The following is a 22,317-nucleotide window of genomic DNA, read 5'->3' as shown; positions in this document are numbered from 1 at the left end:
GCCCCGTTCCCCCCAGAAAAAGCTGACTCCCCAGGGGGAGCCAGAAACTCAGCTGCGCCCCTTTCCACTTCTTTCTCACTTTTGCCCCTGCTTTGCTGCTCCCTCTCCCTTCTCCCCTTTCCTCTTTGTGTCTCCCCTTCTCCCTCCTCCACGCCCCCGTCTCCTGCCTCTTCACCCCGGGACCGACCCCGGCCCCCCCCTTCGCCTCCTTCCCCTCCACTCGCCTCCCCTCCCCGCCTTTCTTCCTCCTCCGCTCCCTCCGCTAGCGGCTCCGCTCTCAGCCAATCGGCGCGCGGCGTCCCGAGGCCCCGCCCCCGGCGGTTCCGGGCGGGCCGGACCGAGCCCAGGCCGCGGGTGCGGAGGGCGGTGCCGCGGGGCCGGGGACGGATGGGGCCCGGCGGGCTGGCCGCGCGCGCGCCGGGGTTGCCGGGGCGCGGGGGTCCGGGGCCGTGAGGGGGCCAGGCGGGCGCTGCGGCCCGCCCGGGATGGGCCAGCCCCGGCCTGGCGCGGCCGAGGCGGAGGAGAGAGCGGCGCGCGGGCCTGGCCTGCGGGGCGGGCGGCCCGGGGGCTGAGGTAGAAGTGGGCGCGGAGGAAGGGGCCGAGCCAAGGCGGTGGGTGGAGCGGCGAAGGGGGCGGAGGCTGGGCCGCGGCGGGCGAGCGGAGCGGCGCGCCTGTCCGGAGCTCGGCGGCGGCGCCGGAGGAGGCTGAGGCGGCGGCGGGCCCGGACGAGCGCCGGAGGTGGCGGACGAGGCGCCGGGGGCCCCCATGGGCGGGTGTGTGGGCGCCCAGCACGACTCCTCGGGCAGCCTCAACGAGAACTCGGAGGGCACCGGAGGTAGGTGAGCGCCAGGGGGCAGCCTCGGCCCCCCATTGTTCCCGGCCAGGCCCGGCCACCTGTCCCGGCCCCGCGGCCCCGCGGGGAGCGCGGCGGGGGTCCCCGCGCCTCTTTGTCATCCCCTCCTCCACGTCACGCCCGTTTCCGGCCGCCCCGCAGGCCGCGGGGTCGCCCCTTTCTCTCGCGGGCCCCCGAGGAAAGTCCTCCGCGCGCCGGGGCTGGAGCCCCTCGGCCTCGCGTCCGCGTCGCAGCGGCCCGGGAAACTCGGGCGAGAAACTGCCCGCCGGGCCCGCTCGCCGCTCCCCAGCCCGTTTAATTATTCAGGAGCAGGATGGCGGCGCCGGGGCCGCAGCGCGGCGAGGGGCGGGGGGTGGGGAGGGGAGCCGCCGCCGTCCCTCCGGGGGGCCCCGCCACATCTCTCCGCAGCCGGCCGCGTCCGGCGGGGCTGGCCGGGCTCAGCTTTCCCGAGTTTCAGATGACAGCTGCCCTGGTTGGTTCCAGCCCGGCCATTTAAACCTGCAAGTTTTGGAGCTCGGGCTGCGGCCGTCTCAAGTGGCCACAGGCATTATTTTCACGCGGGGTGGGGACGCGGGCCGCCCGGGGGCGTGGGGCGGGCGGTCGGAGCGCCGGCCGCCGCGCGGGGAGGACGGAGGGGCGGGCGCCTGAAAGTTGTCCCGCACGGAGCGCGCTCCTCGGGCGGCTTCGCAGCGGGCCGTGCGCTCGGGACCCTAATTGTGCCCGGAGGGACACGGCCCGTCCCCGGTGCCCGCCGGGGCCTGGGCGCAGGTCGCGGTGCTTCCGTCAGGGCAGGGACGGCTTCCAGGGGGCGCGGAGACGCCGGGCTCGGGGCCGGGGCCTCCGGACGCGGGGCGGGCTTACTTCTGTCCCCGAGCCCCGCTGTTCGGAGCTACAAGGGGGACAGTTTTCCCTTAGGCGGAAAGTTGTTGGCTGCCCTGCCCCCGACGCCCCGTCGTAAGCCACCTCCGCCTGACTTCTGGCGCTTGGGCTTCCCGAGTGACACGATGTCGAGCCCCTTCATTAATTAAAATCGACGGGCGTGCAGTGGGACCGAGCCCTGGGCCAGTAGCTGGAAGCCCAGGCACGTGTTTCTTGGAAAAAATCGTCCGTGAAAACCGCCGCTTTAAGGTGCTTTTCAAGCCACAGCGTCCCTACTTGGGGGCGTATTAGCAGCGAGACGCTGACGACGCCGCAGGAAGAGCAGAAGGGCAGGTTTTATTTATTTTTTCAAAGACTTTATTTGTTCTTAGAGGGGACGGGAGGGGGAAACAGAGAGAGGGAGACAGCAACGCGCTGGACAGGGCAGCCAAGGGCGAGATTTCCCGCAGCCTTGGCTGAAGGTCAAATCGGGGGTCCCCGTGATTCCGCCTGCCGCTCAGGTGGTCGTTCATGGGACCCAGGTGTGTGCGGGCTGGTTGTCGGTGGCGTTCGCGTTAAGACTCTGATGAACAGTTTCTCCTCTTGGTAATGAACTTGAACCGCTTCATAAGCCCTTTGGAGTAGCGCGAGTCAGGACCCGCCCGGCCGTGTAGAGGGGGCTTTGCACAGCGCGAGGGCTGGCCTTTCGGGGACCTCCTACCAGTGGTACCTCGTTTGTCCGTCTCTTTAAGGGCCGCGTTCTCTGGACCTTAAGCCGTGCTGTGCCTTCTGAAATTAGAGTTGAGAAAAAAGGGACATGAGCTTCCGAATCTTCTTCTGGAGAGAAGGCAGGCGCTGATTTCACTGGGGCGGAGCAGGGAGCTGTGTGGGATAAAAGGATTGTTCCTGGGGTTTAATTATGGAAGCCTTTTCCCTCCGTTGTTGTCCTGATAGGTAAGAGTTAATTGTGGTCTAAAGGCATTAGCTCAGGTGCCCAGGTCACGCAGTTCTTGCTCCTTACAGAATGTCTGGAAGGGAGAGACTCGGCTCCTCAGGACGTAGCCACAGAGCCCTTGCATTTCAGACATACAGCAGCGGTCAGTGGTTGTAGTCGGGACACACGGGGTCATGGACATTTGTTTTATCAACACGGAGTGACGTACAGTCTGGTGCTTCTCATGGCATTTGAAGATTTTCGTGGCAGATGTAATTACATTCACAGTCATGCAGACATCACGAAAGAATGGCAAGTAAGTGTATGTATATTGAGAAAAACTTCTTACCAGGTGGGTTACTTGTTTGAAGGCACTTTGGAAATGTTTGCAAAAGACTGTAAGGTGGGGAAGTGACGTAATTCACATAAGGGTTGTGTTATGGGGGCTCGTTTGTGGTATCTGCCTTTGCCTAGAATTCAGTTTTTCAGTTCAGCTACTTTGTCATATATGCCTAATTTAAATCCAGACAGGTATATTGTCGTAGATTAATTAAGAGCTTTAAGCTTTCATGCTTCTAGGATTTTCAGTTCTGACATTTTTAAGGTAGCATGGCTTTGTACGGTTCTCTTCCTTATGATGACAGTGGGATGCTGGGCTTGGCACTTAGGACCTCTAGACGAGGTTCTAGCCCATGGCATTTGCTAAGGGATTAAATCTCTTATGATTTTTTAAAATAAGAAGTATGTGCGGAAAAATAATAAAATGAAATTAATTGAAGAAAGCCAGCTAGCTTCTTAATTTGTTCTCATTAATGACCATAGTGTTGTACAGATTTTCACTTCCTGGGTCTGTCATTTATTTCTGTACATTGTGATATTCTAAGAGTACTAACTCTGGTGGTCACAGTTTTCAGGTGTCCAGGAGGGTAACTCTGAATACTGGACATTCATTTCTTTTTCTTGTTTCTTTTTTTTTCTTTCAACGTTATCTATTTATTTACTTATTTTTAGAGAGAGGGGAAGGGAGGGAGAACAGAGAGAAACATCAATGTGTGGTTGCCTCTCATGCACCCTGAACTGGGACCTGGCCCGCAACCCACCTGACTGGGAATCGAACCAGTGGCCTTTTGGTTCACAGGCCCGCGCTCAATCCACTGAGTCACACCAGCCAGGGCTACGCTTCTTTTTTTTTTTTTTAAGATTTTATGTATTTACTTTTAGAGAGAGAGGAAGGAAGGGAAAAAGAGAGGGAGAAAAACATTGATGTGTGAGAGAAACATCTCTTGTTTGCCTTTTACACACCCCCAGCTGGGGGCCCAGCCTGCAACCCGGGCACACGCCCTGACTGGCAATAGAACCAGCGACCCTTTGGTTCGCAGGCTGGTGTTCAATCCACTGAGCCACGCCAGCTGGGGCTGGACATTCACTTCTTTATTTCAGAATGTCTTGAGAATATCATGGAGTTCTTTCGAATGTTCATTTCTAAGCAGCCTTACAGGCACCTACTTGATGAGTAACTGGCTTTTTGAATAATCATAGCTACCATTAATCCAATATTTATTATGTAACAGGTACTGTGCTAAGTGATTACATTCTTTCATTTAGACTTCAACAACTCGGGGGGTGGGTGGTGGGTAATATCTCTATTCTAGAGATGGGTGGAAGGCAGGAGAAATTAAATAACTTGCCTAATAAGGCATATCTGATAAATGGCAGAACTTAAACTCAGGTGTATGATAAAGAATGCTAGTTTCCTTTTTATCTGGTTTTTAAAAAATATTGTAGTAAAATACATATAAAAGTTGCCATAGTAAACCTTTATCAGAAATATGATTTGTAGATATTTTCTCCCATTTTGTAGGTTGTCTTTTTATTTTCTTGATGGTGTCCTTTGATGCACAAATTTTTAGTTTTAATGAAGTCCAATTTATTTTTCCTTTTGTTACTTGTGCTTCTAGCTTTAACTTTAAATATATATATATTAAACTGATCCTTTACTGATGGAGAAAGAATAACTATAACCAGTAATTCAAAACTCTTTAACATTTGCCATCTTAACTATGAATAGAAAGTTTTAAGTTTGTTTCCTCTGTCTGATCTGCTAAAAAGGTTGATTAGCAGTGAAATGGTTTTTAAAATGTTGACAGAGATCATTTATAAACCCACTTCAGCTTTTTCTCAATCAAGAGACGATTGTTGTATTTTCTAGGGAAGCATTTTACAATCAACAAGCATTGAATACCGACAATTGCCTAAAGTATTGGCGGCTGCTGTTATTCCGAAAAAAGAAATCATGATCCTCTTTCTTATGTCAAAATTGGTTTTTAGGAAAGAATAACAGAATATGTACACATAAAACAACTGTAAAACACTATGTAAACATAGGAAAATGTCACAGGATAAACTGTGAAAGTGCCGAAGGTATAAAAGAAAACCAAACGACCTCAGTTGCCGAAAGGTGTGAGGAATGGCCCTCCACCCAGCAGCATTGGCCTCACCTGGGAGCTTGTTAGAAGCGCAGGGTGTCAGGCCCAGGCCTGGCCTGCCGAACCCGAATCTGCATGTTAACAAGATTCTCATACCCATTAAAGTCTGAGGAGCACTGGTACAGGATTGCTAGCAGTGGAAAGAGGCTAGAGCGAGGAACCCATTGGGGGGGAAATGGCATCAGTTGGTTTACTGGGTGTAGAAATATAGGGGAGAAAAGAAAAAACAACCCCATGATTTTGAACCTGGATGACTAGGAATATTGAGGAGGCTTGGCAGGTTTTGGGGAATAAGAAAGAGCGATCTGGGGAAAGCCGGAATTCGCCTTTCAGCGTGTTAAGGATTAGCTGATAGAAGAAATTTTGAGTTGCAGCAGGATTTAGGATGGTGCAGAGGTTCAGACAGGGTAGAACTAGATGCTCAGGATTATGAATGTGGGTTTTGGAGTCACTGGGGTAGGCTGACGAAGGTGTAAAAGTGAATGACTGCTATAGGTAAGTGAAAAGAAGGAAAGTACTAAATTCAGTCATGAAAATTTCACCCAAGGTGGAGAAATGAGAAATTGCTTCTCAGGGCCTGCCTAGTGAGTGCTTAGTATACTGAATTTTGTTGAATTATTGCGAAACATGGGGAAATAGGTCTGACTGTGAAATTGATAGCTCTGATTGTATTTGAAAAGACCATTCTTATAATTTCAGAAAATAATTTGGTTTGTTAACTCTCCATTCTAATATGGTATTTGCAGAAATTCTAGCTGTGGTTTGTTACTCATATCCTAACACAATATAGGCTTGGGCATCCAACCCCAGAATGTACCAGCAGCCCTTGTATACTGAGGTTGGTGTACTTCAGAGACACACACTCTGTGAGACATGGGTGGTTTTCCTCAAGAATATCGTCCGTATCTCTTCCCTATATGTTTTCAGTGTCCCATATATTGCTTCTGCACATCAGCTAACGTGGTTGTTTATTGAGTCCTCTTATGTCTACTCTTAGACCTGTGCCTATAATAAAAATATAAAGCAGATGTGAGCAGGAAGGAGGGCTGTAGATCTAGTTGCCCTTTATCCCTAGTGTGACGGGAAGTAAAATTCTTTTGTATTTTCTGGTCTTTGTGAGAGGGATGCATACAATTTCTTATCAGCTGGAGAGAGCCTGTGAAATAGGCGGCGTCTACCTGATGGAAAGCAGAGGGTGGCTGATTTTACTGGTGGGAGTGGGGTTGCGCGGAGCATGCCAGAAGGAAACTGGGCAGCAGGTAGGTACGGGCTGGGAAATACCGGGTGCTCTGGGTAGGAGGGTGTGGTAGGTATGAGAACTGAGTGGAGGTTGGGGAAGCAGGAGCTGGAAAACACTGGGATATGTGAAAGCTGAGCCCTCTTTGGGAAGAGACTTAAGCACTTCAGTTTATGTTAAAATTTGACATGGAATGTTGCCTTGCATAAGGAGCTACTAATTTTCTACCAAAAAATTGGCATTCTTACATTTTCTATAAAGTATAATATATTTATATATTTTCACTCTTTTATATTTTCAACATAAAGGGTTGAAATTTTATCTGGAACAATTATAAAGGACCCATGGGCTTGGACAACAGGTGGGGCTTGACTGTGGGAGTGGGTGGTCTGTGGGGCAGGACAGAGCAGCGGGGAAAAATTGGGACAACTAATTAAACAACAATAAAATGAAATAAATTTAAAAAATAAAGAGAACAGATATATGACAATAAAAAATTATCTTGAAATTTATGTTAAAAAGGCACTTCAAAATAAGATTCTTGCTATCGATATTAAATGTGCTGTTTTTCACCTGATTTTATTTAGGAATCAGTTACTAGTGCTATATACTATGGACAGAAACTTTAAGCCATTAGAAATGTAAGGCATCTTTATTCCTCTAATTTTTGATAGCCTATAACACCTTTCTATCAAGAAATTTTAATAGATTTTATGTTAAAATATGATTTTCAGCCCTGGCTGGCATGGCTTAGTGGATTGAGCAACGGCCTGAGAACCAAAGGGTCTCTGGTTTGATTCCCAGTCAGGGCGCAGGCCTGGGTTGCTGGCCAGGTCCCTGGTCGGGGGCCTGTGAGAGGCAACCACACATGCATGTTTCTCTCCCTCTCTTTCTCCCTCCCTTCCCCCCTCTCTAAAAATAAGTAGTCTTTTTAAAAAATTGACCTCACCTGTAAAAAAGTAAAGGAATAAAATAAAATCTGATTCTTTCTACTGTAAATAGAAATTTTTGGCAGCACCTAGTGAGTAATATTGTACTCAGTGAGTTTTCTAATGAGGATGATTATTGAGTGTTAATCACTAGTAATAAGGAACTTCTGCCTTTATGTTAATGATTAGTTATCTCACCTATGGCTTTTGGCCAAAACACATTCTTCTCTTGTTGCAGGAAAGTAGTCGGTTGATTTTGGTAAGGAACTTGATCACATTAACAGGGCATGACGATCAATTGGCTGATTTAGTGATTCTCTCATTTTTCCTTACTGTGGCCCACCTGAGTGGTTTATCTGCATTCGGTGGACCACTGCACCAGTCTCCTGCCGCCCCTCACCAACCCTGCCCAGCTTTCTGCTTCTGCTTATCGGGCAGTGCTGGGCTACCAGCAAGCTCCTCATGATTCCCTGGTAGTTCAAGGACCATAGGCTGAGACTTTACTAACGCGTATGTACTTAAAGATGCATGTGTGTTGGCCCAGAACAATCAGCATGTATTCGTCTTGCATCAGCTATTTGACTTGCAGTCAGCGAGAGTCAAGTTTGTTTCTGACTTATTCCATCCGTATATGGAACTGAGAGGTTAAGTATTGCTGATTATGTGTTGGGTATTGTAATGCCACATTTTGCATGTTTGCAATAGAGCTTTCAGAAGTTTCCATTATAGCTGTTTTCAGTCATGAAATTTCTGTTGAAATTAGATTTCTAAGAAAAAATTGTGTGAAAATCATTTAAAATAAATTTTGTTTGTGTGGGTTCTTCTAAAAAAATATTTATTTTTAGAGAGGGGAGAAGAGAGGGGGAGGAGCATTGGTCAGATGCCTCTCACATGCCCCCAACTGCGGACCTGGCCCACAACCCAGGCCTGTGCCCTGACCAGGAATTGAACCAGCAACCTTTTGGTTTGCTGGGTGACGCCCAGCCCACTGAACCACACCTGCCAGGGGTTGTGTGGGGTCTTAACGATGTGTATTTGCCGAAGAACTGACTAAGTAATGAATTAGTGACTTTGGGGCTTCTCTGGTTAAGTTCTTACCCTCCCAGGAAACCCTACAGATCATTTTTTGCATTTAATATAATTGGTCTGTAGGTGTAAGCAAGTCAGACTGCTTCTTTGCATTAGTTCAGGTAGTTTCCAGGTTGTACCATGTGACAAGAGTATCAAAGGGACAATGTAAGGAATAGTCCAGATCACTTAAGTTACCAATCTCCTTCATGATAAACTATCACTTTCAACTTAGGGTAAACACTTTATTTTTTAGGTGAATTCAGATGGTTTTTCTGAAGCTTTTAAAAATAGCCAGCCTCGCCCTGGCTGATGTGGCTCAGTGGATAGAGCACTGGCCTATGAACCAAAAGGTCGCTGGTTTGGCTCCCGGTCAGGGCACGTGCCTGGGTTGCGGGCCAGGTCCCCAGCTGTGGGTGTGCGAGAGGCAACCAGTTGATGTCTCTCTCACACATGGATGTTTCTCTCCCTCTCTGTCTTCCTTCCCCTCTCTCTGAAAATAAATAAAGTATTTAAAAAAAAAGATAGCCAGCCTCCCTTATTTCTGACCGCTGTTCTGTGAAATCAGATAGTTTGTGGTCTCATGGAGGAATCATACATTTAAATAATTAGGAGAAGTTTTAAGTCTACAACAATGCAAAAAGTAGTATGAAACTTCAAGGAGTAAGGGGGAGTAGGGCAGGAAATCTGTACTGAAGAGGAGCTGGTCTTGAAAGAGGAGCGGGTGAAGAAAAGGCAGAAGGGCGTCTGGGTGCAGGGGAGAGTATAGGTATAGAAATATGAAAATCCGTGGCCCTTAGGAGAGCTGGTAAGCAGCTCGCGGAGTGGGTAGGTGAAATGTGAAGTCCAGTATGTTGTCAGATGTTGGAAGGCGGCGTCACCACAATCAGTGGACCAAGCTGTGAGACAGCATTATGGGTGACACTAAGTGCTTTAAAAATTTATTTTTCTGTTTTTTTTTTTTTTTTTGCTTTTTTTGCATCTGTCAAACTTAATTCTCATTCACTGCTGTGTTCTGAGGTTATTTTATATAAGTTTCTAGGGGACTAGGTTGTCATAGTCTTTAACAGGTCTTTATTTGTATGTAATTTTAATGGCTTGTCACATACAAAGCATAACAATTATGTTCAGCTTTTTACTATGCACACGAGTGTGTGTGTGTGTGTCTCAGATCATTCTCTGTCCCTTGGGCCCTGGTTTTCTGGCATTGGAAAGAGCTTGGGCTAAGATTCGACACCCCTGCCTGAGTTTTCGTCTCTGTTGAGAAAATGTCTGCATTAGCTGTGATACTTTGGGCTCCATTCCTCAGTACAACAGACACTTGAATACCCATCACCTACGTTAAACAGAACACATGTGTGCATGTACATGTATATTGTACATTTGCTTCACTGCGTGAAAGCACGGACGTCATGACACTTCAACATGCAGCTCTTAGGATCAGTTCCCCTACATAACAGCTAAATGCCATTGTCACTCCTAGGATCTTGTCCACATTCAGAATGTCCCAGTCGTCCCAAAAGTGTTTGATAGCTATTTTTTTCAAATTCGGTTCTAACCAGCATTTACATATTGATATTGCATCTGTTTGTCTCTTGAATCTTATAAAATCCGGAATCACTCCTCCCCCTTTTCCTCCCTACGGCATTGCCTTCCCCCATACCCCGACATTGACTTTTTGAAGTCTTGGAGAATGTACCACATTCTGAATTTCTCTATGATTGCTTCTCTGTGGGATTTTTTAGTGTATTCCAGTAGCCTCTGTATTTTCTTTAAACTGAAAGTCTGGGAGAGCTGATTCTAACAGAATATGATTCTTTCTAGACTATAGTGGTTCCAAAATCCAGACTTTTCCTAGTTCTTTTCTACTAACTTACTTTCAACACCAAGTAACTCTGAGCCTTTTGTCATTTTCCTGACCAGGAATAATAACGGCCGTCCTCTGAACTTCCGTAGGACTGTTCTTAGGGTACTGATTCCCTTCTCCCACTTCTTCCCAACTGCCAGACCACCGTTATTCCTTTATTAAGGAATAATTGACAGATATAGTTGTGTATACTTAAAGTACACAGCATCATGATTTGATAATAGCTTTTTCAGTCATTTAAGGTTTAGAAATATATGTAATTAACAAATATGTGAAAGGAGTCATGACTGTGATACGGTTTTTGTTGTCATTTTTGGTTTTTAAAAAATCTTCACACGCTTTTTCTTGCTTCTTTTGAGGACTCTTGACTTTAAGGAAGGCCGATACTAATATCGCCGTATTACAGAGGAGGAAACTGAGGCGTAGAGAAGTTCCGATCTGAATAATGAGAGAGAAGAGTAGCCCAGACTATAAGCTCTTGTCTTCTGTTTTCTCGTTCCGTGTTCTCTCCATGGATGGTGAGGGTTTGGTTGGCTTCCCTGCCCCTGTGGCAGGCGCGTGCGGAGTGTTTCCCTTCGTGGCAGTGAGCACAGCTGAGGTGCAGTTACTGGGATGTGGCCCGGAAGGACTGTGTTCGTACTCCAGGTGGGGATGGCGGCAGTGAGGAGCGAGGTGGCTCGTTGTCTTTGATCTTAGCCAGCAAATCTAATTACATTGCATTTCTCAAGATAGAACTTTTGAACTGAGATCTTAATTATCTAACTGGAGCAAATGGAAAAAAGTAATAACCTTACTCATCTTCTTCTGTGGCCCTTTGCTCGGTTACCGTCTTCCTCATCATCTTTGCTGCCTCTCCCAGGCTGAGTGTTTTCTGCTTAGAACTCAGGTCCTCAGGCTCGGCTTGAGTTTAGCCGTGAAGTTGAACTATGTGGGAAACAAGTTTTCTTGAGGTCTGTAAAGTACAAGAAAAGAAGGCTTTGTCTAATTTGGAGAAAGCTTAATAAAGTTTTTCTAGGTCTGTGCTCTTAAACCACCCTTAGTGAAGTTTTAGAAAAATGTATCTGCCTCACATCATAAGTGATGATTGTCCGAGGGGAGTTGAAGGAGATGGCACGGGAGTCCTTTCTGCCCGGTGCAGCCAGCGGCGTTAGAGGGCGGGGACTAGGCCCCGGAAGTGAAGGAGTGTCGCCTGTACTTGGGGTGCTGGGCACCTCCTGTGTTACTGCGTGTTATAGGGTCAGGCACCCTCCCTCTCCTGGTGCGTGTCGTTTGGAAGTGGGGGTGGGGTGGGGAACCTGTGGTGGTCCCATAATAGGTTTCATTTTAATAGTTTGAGCTTTTTTTGGCAATCACCTTGGACTTCAGTTACCGTGGAAAAAATCATTTTACCTTGTTGGTGATTAAAATCTTTTTGGGCCTTTGATCATGGTTGTGTTGCCAAAAATTACTGTCGAAGGCCTGTTGAGCAAACCCTTCTGTGAGTTTGCCGTTGCCGCTCTGGGTTCGTGTTGGTTGCACCATGTCACAGATAATTACTCTCTTCCTAAATGACTCAGAGTAGTTTAGGTGCCCTTTAAATCCTCATAATTTTGAAGTGAAAAAGTGAGGTGTGCCACTACGTATAACAAGTAAGACATTGAAAAGCAACTTGAGAAACAATAAAATGATACCCAATACTTTTGGAATGAATATTGAATTCTTAAAACGCTTCAGCTGTAACAGGATCTCTGAGAACGGGGAGGACTGCTTATCTGTTACTGAATGAAATGCAATAGTCTTGGAAGCAAGGGCACTCTTTCTGCGATGGTCTGCGTGGGGCGGAAAACAGGTTCTGCGTGTGAGTGTGTGTCCCCTGCGTGTGCTGACGGGGGCTGGGACAGCAAACCTTGTCCTGGACCAGGTGGCCCTGACGCATTTTAATAAGGGGGTAGCAAGGAGGTACAGAACTCGTATTTCAGTGTCAAAGGTCGGGTTTTATTTTTTATGTTTTTGTTAAATTTATTGGGGTGACATTGATTAGTAAGATTGTATACGTTTCAGGTGTACGTTTCTGTGATACAGCATCTGAACATGCAGTGTGTGCCCACCACCCTAAGTCAGATCATCTTCAGATCACCCCCTTGCCCCTTTACTGCCCCTGCACCCCTTCCCTCTGGTGGCCACCATACTGTTGTCTGTGTCGGAGTTTCAGTTTTGTGTCCTACATGTGAGTGAAATCATACGGGGCTCAGCTTTTTCTGACTGACTGACTTCACTTAGCATCATGTCCTCAGGGCCCATCCATGTAGTTGCAAATGGCAGTATTTCATCTTTTCTATGGCGGAGTCGTGTTCCACTCATGTATGCAACATGCACACTATATGTATACACACATGCAACATACACATGCATATATACACATACAATATGCATGACGTATGTTCATTATTAATATATAATGTCTTGTTTTATATGAGAACTTGTTTAGGATTAAACTTTTCTTACTATATTTATGTTCATTTTAAAGCTTTTAAAAAACTGAAAATTTAAGAAGTTGACAGGCATATTTAGGAAAACATAAGTCACATTTAGTGCACTACCTCGCGTATTTTGGCGTGCGCCCTTCAGACCCAGGTGTGCGCGCTGTGTGTGAGAGGACGACAGAAGCGCGCTCGTGTGTTCAGGGGCAGCCCCAGCCCCAGAGCCGTGTGCTTTTGCCGGCGACCTCGCTTCGGGATGCAATGGGACTGTTGTTAGCTTTCCGTTTTGGGGGGGTGGTCAGTGTTTCTCTAAAATTCACTTGGCTCTCTGATTTAAAAGTCAGGAATTAGTAGAGTCGCCACAGTGATGTGAGAGACGCACAGTCCAGGACCTAGTCTGAGGTGCTGGGGTGTAAACTGGCGTGAGGGGGGATCCCCGCTGCGATTGGTCAGGTTCCCCAAGGCTTTGTGCCGGCACTTGGCAAGACTATGGTGTTTTTAACTGGTAGCGCCTCCTTCTGAACAGTGAAGTTAAGGGACCTAAAAGGAAGGCTTGGAGTTTTGTAATGGCGCTGGCCAAAGGTGAAGTTTAAGAGGATTACCTGGCATCCAAGGTAGCTCTCTCTTCCCGTTAATCTAACCAAAGGGCAGTACGGTTTCTGGTAGGTCTTCTGTTGTGGTGTATGCATCAAGTATTACTTTCTTATAACTTGGTAGGTAGGTTGAGAATTTGATGTTTGAGTCCCAATTCTGCTTGATGGATTTTGTGTCCAAATCCTGGACAAGCCAAAATATCATAATGTTCTATGGCTCTGTTGAACCTACTCTGATTCTTACCTGTTCTTAAAAGCAAGAGGCTTTTGACTGCTCTCAGAAACCCATTCAAGGAGAATGACTTGGTAAGTGAACAAAATTTCAAGTGAAGTGTGTTTACCCACATTTTTGCCAGACACTTAACAAACCTTAGAACTTCTAAAGCAGTGAAGACTTCAGATTGAAAAGGAATAAAGAAACTCAGGGACTGCTAATGTCTTTTGTAAGAAACACTTAGTACACCTTTGGCAGTGGGGTTGGGACTGGTACCCACATACTTCTGGTAATCGGTGTGTGCTGGGAATAGTGTGTTGTTTGGGCATTAAGGTCAATGCCACCCTGGTTTGCCATCCTAAGCACTGGTGCACACCTTTGCAATCTCATGGAGCCCCAAGCCCTTACAGATGGGTTGATGATGTAGTTTCACTTTGGGAGGGTAGGTCAAAGTGTGGGACTAGGTTGAACATTTATTCTAGTAACCCCTAAAGCCAAGAGGTAGTAGGGCCCTAGTGGCTAAGAATGTGAACCTTGGAGTCAGTCAGTCTGGGTTTGAATCCCAGCGGGGCCATTTAGCTGTATGATTTGGGGGAGATTTTTAAATATTTATTCATTTAACAGACATTTAGGCATTTTTTATATAGTAGGCACTGATCTAATTGTGTGAGAAGCAATACCTCATTTAATATTTGTACCAATCCTCTGAAATAGGTATTATTATCACCCTTATCCTCTTCCCCAACTAGGTACTTGACCTTTTTAAGTTAGTTTCCTCAATTTAGGATGGAGTTATTGATTGGATTCAGTGGGACAGTATATAGATAGCATTCTGCACAGTAGCTGGACGATAGTAAGCATTCTCTGTTGATTATTCTCATTCTTTTTTTCTGAGAATAGCAGCGTTTTGAGGTAAACTGCTATACCCATGATATGACAGTCAGAGTGGTAGGGGTCATTCCCAGGGTCTTCAAAATGCTCACAAGAATATTCCCAAAGGATTCTGAGTTTATCAAGGAAAGTCTCAAAAGGTCTAATTCTGTCCAGACACAAACAGCACCCTTATGGGGTCCTGGACCTTTGGAGCCAAGTGGGATCAAGGTTAATTATCATAATTGCTCTCCCAACCCAAATCTGTATCCAGGGGATTATCAGAGGGTCACAGGCCTTTTCTCTTTTCTCCTTTTTAAATTACTTTTAAATTAATTTAATGGCATCTATTATCTAGTCTTATTCAGATTTATCCAGTTGTCCCAACATGTCTTTTATAACTTTTTTCCGTACCAGGTTCCGAAGTTCATGTTTTGTCTCACTTGGTATAACAGACTAGTGGTTCTCAGCTGGGGACAGTTTTGCGCTCCAGGGTATATCTGGCAGTTTCTGAAGATGTTTAAACTTTCCTTTATCCTTTGTATTTTCTACAAACAAGAAGGTTTAGAAATTCAAGTAGATTCAAGTTAAACGTTTTAGATAGGAATATTTCATGTTTGTTCTGTGTACCTCGTATTGCAGCACACGAGGAGCCTAAGTTTGGTCAGTTGGTTAAGGTAATGGATGTGAGATATTTACACTGTAATTTCTTCTCGGCAGTTAGCGATAGACGGGGTTATCATGATGCTTTACTATATCTATTGATGATCCTACCTGAATTTACAGGTTTGTACAAGAGTAGTTCTTTTAAATATGTCATCTGTTTTTTTTAGTTATTGATGGCACTCTTTGTTAAGGAAGAGCCTTTCTGCTCTCATCTCCGCCCCCCATTTAGTAATGGGAGAGATTGATGAATTCCTCTTTCTTCAATATATTAATATAATGCCAATCATTATTTTTGATGCTCCAAAATTGATGCAGTTGTCGTCTCCTTCAAAATGACTCTTGAGCCTTTGAGGTGATCTCATTAGTTTTAAAAATGTGTGTGTGTGTGTGTGTGTGTGTGTGTGTGTGTGTGTGTAGCAAAAAATATGTTACTGTGCTGACTGGGACTCAGACTAGCGTCCTTCTGCTTTGCGGGATGATGCTCAACCAATTGAGCCACGCTGGTCAGGGCAAATACTTCTCATTTCTAGATCATGAATTCATCCTGATATTTCCAGTTCAAAATACCCTCTTTTTTCCCTCTTATTATTTTATATTTTTTTCTCATCAAAAATCTTCCCATTGATATTAAAATAGTTCTCTATTTGCTTTATCCTACAGTAAACATTCAGAGTTATAGCAATTAGCATTCTACATGAATTCTTAGTATTTTAACCTGCTGAGAGAAGTTTAAGAAGTCTTTACACTTTTTTCCCTTAGAATTTATCTGTATTACCTCTGCTCTTATTAAAGGGTTCCTCACTGGTGATCCAGCTGTCTCGGAGGAGTGAACGAGGGGACAGGTTGGATGGGTGTGGGGTGCAGAGACCCCTGCACTTTGAATGTAGTCAGTAGGGCCATGGTCCTGGCTCTTCTTGATCTTGATTGAGCAAGTCCTTTAATCCTTGCTAGGTGTTACTTTCCTTTCTGTGAAACAGTAAGGTTGGCCTGTACCATCTAAGGTCTCCTCCACCTCTGAGTTCTCAGGCAAGAGAGAGGACATGGGTGTGATGTTGACTGTGGGCATGTTAATGCTCTTATTTTAGGCAGCTTATTCCCCATATCCTTATTTTTATTTTGGCAGTTCAGTTGCTTTAATAGAGAGAATATATGCAGTATGTGTGTGTGTGTGTGTGTGTGTATATATATAGTGCATTCCAAATTTTCATGAGAATAAAATATTTTACGAGAATCCTTTTAGGCTAGCACAGCCTGTTATGGAATGGTTCTGTAAGATCTATTTGTAATTCTTAGATCGTCAGGAAAATATTCCTTTCATTTTCATGATCTTAAGACCCATTTTCTAATACAGGAGCACGGTCCCACTCCTCGTCTTTGCTGCTTTAAAGTCTTCAGAATTCTTTGAAGCAACATTCTGTCCTTGGATGGTGATATCTTTAACTACTCTGTTCCCCCCTCGGTGGGAGACCGATGCTTCCAGTTTTCAGTTGGTTAGAGCTGTTGCTCCTGGAGTCCTGTTTTGATTCTTACCTTATCTATGCATCGTGGCCTCTTGTTTCTTCATTTGAAGAATCCGATGATTAAAACAGGGTTTTCAAAGAGGGGCGAAAAGCAGGAAAATGACTACAAACATATTTCACTTTGGAAGTCATTGTTTTTAATAAAATGTCAAATTTAGTTTTTTTCCAAAATGTGTTCAATTGTGGAGTAAAAATATTGAAGATTATGTTGCTGTTTCGCTCTGAGAAACAAACCTTTCTTGCTTTTTCTCCATGTTAGGGCTATTTGTCTGTCCGAGAGTGGGAAGGAGTGCTGCAGGGCTGTAAGGAAAGACAAGGGAGTAGAGGAGTGATGGAGAGGTTTCTGGGAGGGTGAGTTTCTGGTCAAGGTCTGGGAGTTCCTTTATCTGATAGAAAAGGTGTTGTCTGAAGTAATTTAGATTGCTTTCTCAAAATTAGATTTCTTTAATTTTTGTCATATATGTTAAACTGTGGAATAAAACTAGGTGTGGTTGCTTGCCTGCAGTCTTAAGGATTTAGAAACATATTGGGGGACTAATCTGTTTCCTGTCTTTAAATTTGTTGTTAGAGCACAGTACTTATCCCAGATATGTGAGTGATACTGAGCATCTCTGTTAGTGTCAGGAGTCAGATGTGCGAAAGAGGTACATCTGAAAGTTTCAGAGCATAAAATAAATAATTGAGTGCACCTATTTTATATGTGTTTCTGCATAATTAAAAATGAGTGAGTTGGTGCAGACATAGCCACTTAGCTCCTACACTGATTTCTGTATCCAACTACTTCCAGAAATGCAGGTTTGTGATCGCAGCTAAAATCAAAATGCAAGATTCGGTGAGCAAATTCTTAAAAAATGTACTCTGATAAATACAAAGGAAGTGCACGATGATCATAAACAATTCTTTTTGAGATTAAGGAAGGTTTACTTAAATACTTATTTGTAGTTTTACTATATACCAATCATTATGTCCTTTACAAATACTAACTTATTAAATCCTCATAACAACCCTATATATTTGTTTTCATGGGAGCATATTTTAAAGTCTTTTGTTAAATGTTCCTTTTGTTTTCCCCCCAGTTTATTTAACAAAGGTAAGTTAGGCAATAAACTACATTTAATTTCTTTAGCATGAAGCTGTGGAACTCACATTTTGCAGTGAAAATTATGCACTGCTCAGTGGTTTTTCTAAAATAATATTTGATGTTGCAGAGGTTTTAAGTATTTAAATAATGGACATCTGATAGTCAGGTATTCTGTATTACATACTCATGTTTGTGATATAGGGAAAAATAAGAAAGATCCACACAGATAAAAGCAAGCTTACTTCATGTCACAAACTTTTATTTTTGTCCTGTTAACTTTTTCACAAAGTACTTACCTTGGAACTTTTGACAGCGTATACATGTGAAAATAGATGTGGAATGATGATTATCCTTCTGCAGCGTAATGTATCATCTCTCCTCCTTACGGGGCTTTGTTCCTGTGCTTCTGCAGGCCCGGGGCTGTGAAATAAAGCTGCCTCCCATTTGTAAGGAAGGTGCTTCTACTTTTTCCAAAGTATTTTCCACCTTTATTATGAGGTGGTTTTTCTGTTGGATTCCTTTGTTTGAGGGCCTCCTTCAGTTTCTTTGGTTTAAGTACTGAGGCTGTGCAGGTTTGGCTGCTGTTTTTGCCTTTGCCTGTGATTCTCACGGTGACAGAATTGTACCAAGTTACCTCTGCAATACATTTAATACAGATGAGGCCAGACAATTCTCTACTCAGATAGACCCGAAACTTGATTAAAATAGGCATCTACCCATTGCGTCCTGTCTTCCACACCCTGCTCAGTAAACCAGTGCTCCGTGCACACCCTGAATTATTTCTGACTCACCTTAAAGGTTATGTGGCAGGAGATAAAATTTTCCCTTGGTAGAATCGGTAGGGGTGGATCGTGATTCTCTGACACATTCAGAACACCTTTTGGAGAACAAGGCTTTACCTGCGTTCATCTGTATTATGTAGAAGACGCAGTGAGAAGTCATTAGTAGATTGTGTTTCTCACGTTTAAATGATCCCTGCTACTAAATAGTCCTTCTCTGTTATCCGTACCCTTTTAGAACTCCACTGGTTCATATTTCACAAGGGCAAGCTATAGGGCCCCAAAATACAGTGGGTCAAAGTGTTGATTGTTCTAAGAGCAAAGCAGGTGGCAGCGGCACGGTGTGCCCCTCCAAAGGTGAGAGGATGAGACCCGACGTGTGCTGCCTGGAGATGAGGGGGCCCCACTGGGTGCAGAGAGCGTGGTGAACCCAAGTGTTGGAGCAGGTGTGCTTTGCAGCTAGTTGGTCCTGTCTTCTGGGAACATGGTCCGGTGTCGGGTGTAGTGATGGCCCAGGGGCTGGCGTCATTTTGTGTTATTCCTGTAATGAACAGCCCAGATTTCATTTGGCCCTAGGTCAGTGAGGGAGTCGTTAATTCCTTGGATTCTTTGGAACAATTTTGTGAGTAGTTTCTTTTAAATTAGTGTTCTTACAATGAAATATAGAACATGAATTTTGACGCACACGCTCTTTCCCACCTGCTCTGTCATTTCTGCCCCTCCCACTTGTACCAGGCTTCATGGGACCTCAGTCTTCTGTACACCTGTTCTTTCAGCCGTCTCTCAAGCTATTTCTTATCTTTACGCTGTATAAGGCAAGAATGGTGCTGCGTGTCAGCGTGAGATCAGTGATCATGCGCCAAGTGAGTGTCTGCGTGCAGAGAAGCTGCATCGGTCTCGTAGCGCGTCTCCTGTGTGACACTCCCTCAGGAGCTGTGCTGTCACTCAGGGCGAGGCAGGATGGGCCTTTGCCCTCCGTTATCCCCGCTCTTGGGCTGACGCTAGAACAGGGCACTGTAGTTCTGCGGCTCCTGCGGTTGGTTGGGTGCTTCTCCCTTGGCCGCGCCTCAAGGGTCCCGTTTCAGTCCTAGCTCCTCCGAAGAGTGAAGCACTGATTTACCCCCTTTTCTCACCCCTTTCTGAATTAGCTCTCGCATGGGTTTCAGAGCCAGACGTTCACGGTTCCGTGACTGAGGTCCAGGGGGGGCCCTAGAGAAAGCGTTCCTAGGACCAGGTCTCCTCGTGGGGCTCCTAGTTCCGCTGCTCTACTTCGGACGCACAGTCGTCTTTTCCCTCCCCGGGACTTCTCAGTCGTCCCTGCTGGCGGCTTCCCTTTTCTGGGAGCCCTGAGATGGAAGCTGCTGCCGCCGCCTGGTTTCTCCTGGTCTCTCGCTCCTCGCAGTCTCTCTCCTATGGCCCTCTTGGACTCTTTAAATCCTGTCTTTATTGTCTGGTGGGACACTTAATACTATTTTTCTAGGTAATGTTTTAGGTCATCCTTGGGAGGAGGCACACTCAGTGGGAATGGTCTACTGACCTGTCACTACAGATTTCGGGTGGGGCCAGGTGATGTCTCCGTTTGCTCGTGTTGTTCTGAATTACAGCTTCTAGCTTTAATTTTGCTGAAAGAATCAAAGAGGAATGACCGGATAGTTTTTCATACTCTTCTATAAATTTTGGTTTTGATGTCAGTCTTTTTTTTTTCCCCTCAGTTGCTTTAGGTCGCAACCAGCCTTTGAAAAAGGAGAAACCCAAATGGAAGAGCGACTATCCCATGACGGACGGCCAGCTGCGCAGCAAGAGAGACGAGTTTTGGGACACTGCCCCGGCCTTCGAAGGCCGTAAGGAGATCTGGGATGCCCTGAGGGCTGCAGCACACGCTTTCGAGAGCAGTGACCACGAGCTGGCTCAGGCCATCATTGATGGCGCCAACATCACGTTACCGCATGGTAGGCGGTCCTCAGGGACGGGGTGGGGCCCGGGCAGCTCATGCCTCATAATAGCAGGACGCCAGACGGGAAGTGTCCGCCGTCTAAGTAGAGATGGCTTTACTTTATGTGTCTGTATTTTTGTTTCCTTTTTATTTTAGCTTTTCCTCACCAGAGGATATGCTTATTGATTTTAGAGGGGAGGGGTTGGAGAGAGAGAGAAGGAGAAAGAGAAACATTAATGTGAGAGGGGAACATCTATTGGTTGTCTGCCATACACCCTTCTGGTGATGGAACCAGCAGCCTAGGTATGTGCCCTGACCGGGAATTGGACTCATGAACCTTTTGGTGTATTGCACTGATGTTCCAAGCAGCTGAGCCACCAGGCCAGGGCTGCTTTTTAAAAATATTTTTAATCCCAAGACAGAGAACTCCTGTTCACATGTTAATCTGCGTTTTCTAACTTCCATATAAGCTAGTTCTCCATCAAAGCCCCGGTCTCCTAGAGCCTCTGCCTCACGGGTTTCCTGCCAGCCTTAAGGAGGCCGTCTCACGTTTAGGTCTCAGAAGTCACAGAGACCCGTGGGTGCTCCTTTAGTCACTGTGCTCTCATCATTATACTTCCCTAGGGGCGATTTTCTGTTAGTGTAGCTCTGAGCATTATTGGAAACCCCTCTGCTCTGCTCGGAAATGTGTAAGCTTTGAACGTTTCCAGGGACACACACATGCTGGACCCATGCTCGTCCTTTTTCTTGGTCTCCTTGAATTGACACATACAAAAAATTTTCACGCTATAACGAGACTTAGGTGTTAATTTTGTGTTCCTTGGTTTTTTGATTATTTATAAATTTACTTTTCAGTTTTTCAAGTTAATATTTTTCTAAGTTGTCACTTTAGCCCCATATATATAGTCCTCAGTACGCATTGCTTTCCCTTCATTAGTATGCCTTCATTGCTTCTTTTTCATTTGTCTGCATTTTCAGAAGAACAGTGCTTTTCACTGTTAATCATCTGCTTTATGCCCTTTGACTCTTTTTCAAATAAAATGTATTTAACTTAGTGTCCTCCCCAGTTTTCTAAGTCTCCGTTAATTTTCTTTTTTAAAACATTTTATTTATTAGAGAGTGAGGGAGGAAGGGAGGAAGAGAGAGAAACATTTACGTGGGAGAAGAGCATCTATCGGTTGCCTCTGGCCCGTGCCTGGGGACCGAACTGGCAGCTCAGGCCTGTGCCCTGACCGGGAACCGAACCAGCGGCCCTTTGGGTTGCAGGTGCTGACCAGCCAACTGAGCCACGCCGGCCAGGGCTCTGTTACTTTTCTGAATTAACTGCTTTCAAGAAACTTATAAAAAATATGTATTTCATAGCTGTCCTGCTTTTTATTATGAAAGTTATTAATATGGGCTTGTGTTAAAAATTTTTATTGAGCACCCATTGCATATAGATTGCTTTCTCTACACAGGTGAAAAATGGTTCCTTCTACATTGAAAAATTTATAGTAGAATGCCATTTCAGTGTGACTCTAGTTCCTGTTTTTATAAATAGTCTCTGAATTCTTTACCTCTTATATGATTGGAGGTCAGCGCCATCTTGCTCCATTTCCTTAGAATTCTATAATTTTGTCTCCAAGTGCTACCTTTGTATAGTGTAAAGGGAAGGGCCTTCCCTTATGAATAGTTGTATCATCCTTCTCTTTTAATGCCTATATTTTAAAAAATAGAATGCATTTGTATTTGTATAGGCGGGAGGGAAGAAGAGTTGTATACAGTATTCCCTCACTTACCGCGGGGATTATGTTCCAGACCCCCCGCGAAGTAGGAACCTTACATTTATTCTACACTCTTAGACCTACATAACTTTAACAACATACGTATACAGTACCACAAAATCCCGCGATAGAGCGAGAAATCTTCGATAAATAATTAAATATAATATTTTTAAAAATCCCGCGATACAGTGAGGCCGCGATAAGTGA

The 22,317-nt window shown here is 45.3% G+C and overlaps 1 protein-coding gene across 1 annotated transcript in view; it reads left to right on the top strand.

The window, feature by feature from the left end:
* The first annotated feature begins 689 nt into the window (after window positions 1-689).
* UBTD2 (ubiquitin domain containing 2) overlaps window positions 690-22,317 on the top strand; it is a 31,114-nt gene continuing 9,486 nt past the window's right edge. Inside the window, exons 1-2 of the mRNA XM_090288582.1 lie at window positions 690-835; window positions 20,127-20,363. Coding sequence (XP_090144708.1) covers window positions 766-835; window positions 20,127-20,363 — 307 coding nt within the window. The 5' untranslated portion in view covers window positions 690-765. The remainder of the gene's footprint in view (window positions 836-20,126; window positions 20,364-22,317) is intronic.

This window comes from Furipterus horrens, unplaced genomic scaffold, assembly GCF_987537825.1.
Source record: "Furipterus horrens unplaced genomic scaffold, mFurHor1.1.pri manual_scaffold_10, whole genome shotgun sequence".
NCBI classification, from domain to species: Eukaryota; Metazoa; Chordata; class Mammalia; order Chiroptera; family Furipteridae; genus Furipterus; species Furipterus horrens.
This window is presented reverse-complemented; position numbering and strand designations above follow the sequence as displayed.